This window comes from Echinops telfairi, unplaced genomic scaffold (genome assembly GCF_000313985.2).
Source record: "Echinops telfairi isolate 266 unplaced genomic scaffold, ASM31398v2 ScPeMD7_10;HRSCAF=50, whole genome shotgun sequence".
In the NCBI taxonomy this organism is placed as follows: domain Eukaryota; kingdom Metazoa; phylum Chordata; class Mammalia; order Afrosoricida; family Tenrecidae; genus Echinops; species Echinops telfairi.
Genome location: NW_022103907.1, coordinates 12,087,296 through 12,092,519, shown reverse-complemented (window position 1 = coordinate 12,092,519; position 5,224 = coordinate 12,087,296). Strand labels below are relative to the sequence as shown.

Genomic DNA, 5,224 nt, shown 5'->3' with positions numbered 1-5,224 from the left:
CCAGCTTACCCATATTGGAAGCAGGCCACTCCCCTGAGGAGACTCCATTTCCAGTGTCTAACTGCTCATTGCCGCTTTCTCCCTCAGAGTGGCTGGTGCTTTGAAACTGCTGACCTTGTGGTTAGTAGCCCATTGTGTTACCTACCCCTGGGCTCCTATGAAAGGCATTTCTAGACCCTGTTACTGGAGGTAATTTTGATCATCAGGGTTTTCTCTCCTGGATTCAGAAGAAATTTAATACAAATTACATCAGGGATTTGGCATTCAGAATTAGGCACTTTTAAGATATGAAGGTTTTGGTAAATCTTTTCAAAGAACCAGCTTGTTGATTTTTTTCCACTGTTGTGGTTTTTTTCCCTTCCTCCATATTGTTTATTTCTGCCTTCACCCTCATGATCTCTTTCCTTCCATTTTTGGAGGGATTGTGGTGTTGTCCTTGTTCCAGTTCTTGGAGGTGTGTGTTAGACTATTCGTTTTAGGCTTCTCCTCCTTTTGCATGTGCGTTTTTGATGGCTATAAATTATTGCTTTCACTGTGTCCCAAAGGTTTCCTTCCTTCCCTCCCTCCCTCCCTCCCTCCCTCCCTTCCTCCAAAGGTTTTGATATGTTGTGTTATTTTCATTTGTCTCAAGGGAGTTTTAAATTCCATCCTTTAGTTGCTTTATTACCTAGTCATTTTTGAGTATTATGTTGTTCAACCTACATGTGTTTGTGTTTCTGTTCATTTCACTGTTGATTTCTAATTTTAAAGCTTTGAGATTGATTGTAGGATCCAATTTTTCTGAATTTGTTGAACCATGATTTATGGCCTAGTATGTGTTTTTTTTCTTGAGAATCTTCTGTGTGTATTGGAGAAGAATGTATTCTGTATAGGGCTCTGATATTGTTTTAATTGATTGTGTTATTGAGCTTTCTTGTGTCCTTGAGTTTTTTTCTTGACATTCTGTCTTTCCTTGAGAGTGGTATATTAAAGGTTCCCGTTACTATTTATTGTTGATGGTTTTTTTACTTTATGATAATAAAAAATGATAAATACATAAGTAAAATTGCTTAGTTCTTAAGTGTACAACTTGATGAATTTACACAAACTGAACCTAACCTTTGTAGCCAGCATGCAGAGGCTGCCATCTGTATACACTCATCTCTGCCCCGATTTCTAGTAGACTGTTGGTCTCTACCCAACCATTAGATGCCATCGTGGCACTGTCTGGTAAGTATTGTACTACTAACCACAAAGTCAGCTGCTCAAATCCTCCAGTTGCTAGAAAGGGGAAGACGAGGCTGTCTTCTCCCATAAAAATTTCAGCCTTGACACAATGGATGGATGGATGGATTGTGATAAGAATTGTATGAGCCCCCAATAAAATGATTAGGAAAAAAATTTTTTTTCAGCCTCAGAAACCCTAAATAGGGTGTGAGTTAGAATCGAATCAATGGCATTAGGTTGGGTTCTCAACCATTTGGCGGGAGCTAAAAAGACTGTGGCTAGAAGAGCTATATTATTTGTACTGCACTGCATAATCTTTTTGTTTGTAAGCTTATTGGTCCTTTTGTTTTCCTGTCCAGTGCAAATTCTAAATGTATTTACTGGCTTGTAAGCTACCACCACTTGTTACTTAACTTGTTATTCAAATGATAGATATTATATTACAGTTAATTATTACTTGTATATTTTGGTTTCCCAAAGAGCTCACTTAAGAAAAACATCTTTTCTGGTTTAATAAAAATGGGGTCTGAAGGATTTCATTTTATTTGGATCCACAATCCTTACTCATGGAAGGAACAACCAAAAAGTCAAATGATGTGTTGCATTAAGCATGTCTGCTGCAACAGATCGATTTTAAATATTAAAGAGCCAAGGTGTCACTTTGAGGATTAAGGTGTACGGTCAGTGGCCTCATGTGTGTGAAAGCTGGACAGTGAACACGGAGGTGTAGAGAAGAAGTGCTCCGTTTGAATTGTGATGCTGAGGAAGAATACAGAAATTACTAGACCGTCAGAAGGGTGAACAAACCTGTCTTGATTTAATACAACCCGAATGTTCCATAGACGCAAAGATGGCAAGACTTCACCTCACGAACCTTGGACTTGCTATTCAGAGGGACTAGATCTGGGACTGGAGAAGGACATTGTTCTTGATAACAGAGGTCAGCGAAAAAGAGGAAGACAGACCCTCAAGGAGATGGACTGACACAATGGCTACAATAGTGGGCTCCAACAACAGGGACGGAGGATCACACAGGGCCTTGCTTGCTTCCTTCTCTTGTACCAAGGGCTGCTACGAGTCGGAAGCCACTTGATGGCACTTAACCATGACCCAAGATAAAAAATTACAACAAGAAATTGGCAATAAATAAATGTTTTCTGGTCAACATTTATTTATTGCCAATCTGTTATCAGAGAAGGTACTTGAGTTGCACCTGAGTGAAGTATATGTGCTGGTGTGGGTGTGTGTGCTAAGTCTGATGTTTCCCCCTTGTGTTTGCATCTTCCCCTTTATCTGCCTTCAGGTAAAGCAGAATCAGCACGAGGAGCTGCAGAACGTGAGGAAGCACATTCACAGTTGCTTCTCGAACCTCCAGTGCTTCCTTTTGCCGCATCCTGGTCGTGAGGTTGCAACCAGCCGTACTTTTGATGGCAGTTTAAAAGGTGGGGACTCACACTTGTTACATTCAGAACTTACATTTGAGAGGCTGAAAGTCTTTTTCATGCATATTTATTTTATTTTTCCATCTTCTCCTGGCAGACATTTGGAAGTATTGTTAATGAGGTGACTGTAGAGCTCTGCATTATCTTTCTGTTGTTATTTTGCTAGTTTTTTTTATTGCTGCTGCCTCTGAGTTGTTAACCTACTTCACAATGCAGCCTGCCACACAGCACTGGTATTCTAAAAGGTATTAAGGCTGAGACCGGTTCTTGTCAATGTTTCACTTAGTTTCAGACTGTTAAAGCACCAGTGTTCTTAATGGCACAGCGGTGTGTAGATTGCTTTAATATTTCAGTCCTAGCCTATTGGGTTTTGATTTGTAAAGATTTTTGGCCTTCGCTTCATAATCTTGCTTTGAAATGGAAAATAGAAATGTGAAGTTTTCTTTCAGTTCTACATAAATAGAATAAATGCCACATACTGATCATACAATTTAACCATCAGTTTTATAGTTTGAGTGAACTTCATTGTTTTCCATTAAAAAAAACCCCAAAATGATTAGCAATTTAATGTGTTGGTACAATCAGATTTACATATTTCTACTTCAGGTGGATAGTATAATTTTTGTTGTGAGTGTATATTTTAGGAATATTTTGATCATGATGGCAGAAAGCTTAAGGATTGGTGAAACTACTATATGGAAAGAAAATAAAATCTTGAGGTAAAATACAATCTCATGAATTGCTTTCCTTTTTGTAAAGAATATTGTAGCTATGAACATAAAATTTGCTTTGGGAGTTCACAGTTTGTTTCATATATTTTCTTGAGCTTGGAGAATTATTAGGGTATGAAAGATTTGGCTTTGTAAGCTTTAGGGGAGATTATTTTAGTTTTTCCTAGGAAATATAGCATGTTTGGATTTTTGTACGTATCTGCTTAAAGCAATAGGTACAGTGAGCTGCTATTTCTTGAAATAGATGTTCTGTACTCTCATCAGCGAGAAATTCCGTCCTTTTGTTGTTGCTGTTGTTGACTAATACTTAGACTAATTTTTTGTCCACTAGATATTGATGAAGATTTTAAACGAGAACTTCAAAATCTGGTTCCATTACTGCTTGCCCCTGAAAATTTGGTAGAAAAAGAGATAAATGGAGTTAAAGTCTCTTGTAGAGCTCTTGTAGAATACTTTAAGGTAGGCACACTAAACTTAAATGGCTAATTTAAGTTTGAAGAGTAACCTGCAGCTATTTCATCTGCATGTACAAAAATTTTCTTACCTTCATCTTAAAGTAAGAATAATCTATAGTTTTTTGCTTGGACTTAGATTTGTCAATACTTTAATATTACAGCAGACTATTTGCGTCATGTACACAGTCATTTTTGTGGTTAGTAGGATTTTTCTACAGTTTTGGTATGGCAAGAAGAGCCACTGATCATATAATACCACTCTACCATTTGTCATAAAGAGAGTTGAGAACTTAATCCAATGCTTGTTAATGGTTAAAGTGAATTATACATACTGTATATACTCGAGTACAAGGCAAGTTTTTTCAGTACATTTTTAGAGCAGTTTTTGTGGTTAAAATTAGGTGCCTCAGCTGATATTTATGTCGGCTTATACTCAAGTATATACAGTAGTTTGTTTTATTTCTACTTTTTCTCTTTAGTATTTATAGCTTTGGACTAATTGTATGTGGCAGAGCATGAACATGGTAAAAGCTTGTATTCATAGTTATAGATAGGTGGAAGGGGTGGGTGGAGTACATTATAAGTAAGAGTGTAATTGTGCGCACCTAATGGGAACTTGCTGATTGATCACTTTCATCTTGTCTTTATTAAGCTAATTAATGTTGAGCCAATAGAAAGCTGACCCGGAAGCCTTCTCTGGGCCTACTGTAAGCTGCACCCTCCTCTGCTTCTTAGACCACTCGTTAGAATGTTTTTATTCTTTTCTTTGAGCTGAAACATAATCATTGAAGTTAGAGCAAAAACTGAGTTAAAAAAGTACTTTCTAACGCATTTATTTGAAATATTGAAGGGAAGCCAGATGGTGGCTTTTGATAAAGTAGATGACATTTACACACACATTTACATTTACACACACATTTATACTTGGTGGGGAGGGATCCTTTAAATATGAGATGTGAGAATTATATCCAGAAGCATTTCTCTAGGATATTATTTAGCAACATATGCATTTTTGAATAGGGTAAATTTAATTGGAATGTAAAAATCGTGTGCATATTTTGAAGCCTGTCATTTCCTCTTAATGGTGTAAATTACTCCTATACTTAATGACTTTCTTTCTTTGGGACTATAGAGCCAAAGTGCATTGCCACCGATATAATGAAACCTTCTGTTTCTTTCATTTTAGGCTTACATTAAAATTTATCAAGGAGAGGAACTTCCACATCCAATGTCCATGCTTCAGGTAGCGTATGTGTGTGTTGCGTTCATATACTCACACGTATATAGGATTCAGGTAGCGTATGTGTGTGTTGCGTTCATATACTCACACGTATATAGGGTTCTGTAGTTTGTGTGTCCGTGATGCGTTCATATACTCACACGTATATAG

The 5,224-nt window shown here is 37.2% G+C and overlaps 1 protein-coding gene across 2 annotated transcripts in view; it reads left to right on the top strand.

Moving 5' to 3' along the window:
- The window catches only part of ATL2 (atlastin GTPase 2), a 31,271-nt gene that overhangs the window by 20,046 nt on the left and 6,001 nt on the right, over window positions 1-5,224 (top strand). For both annotated transcript variants that reach the window (XM_045287012.1, XM_045287013.1), the window contains exons 7-9: window positions 2,510-2,648; window positions 3,711-3,838; window positions 5,021-5,077. In XM_045287012.1, the coding sequence (XP_045142947.1) occupies window positions 2,510-2,648; window positions 3,711-3,838; window positions 5,021-5,077 (324 nt within the window). The remainder of the gene's footprint in view (window positions 1-2,509; window positions 2,649-3,710; window positions 3,839-5,020; window positions 5,078-5,224) is intronic.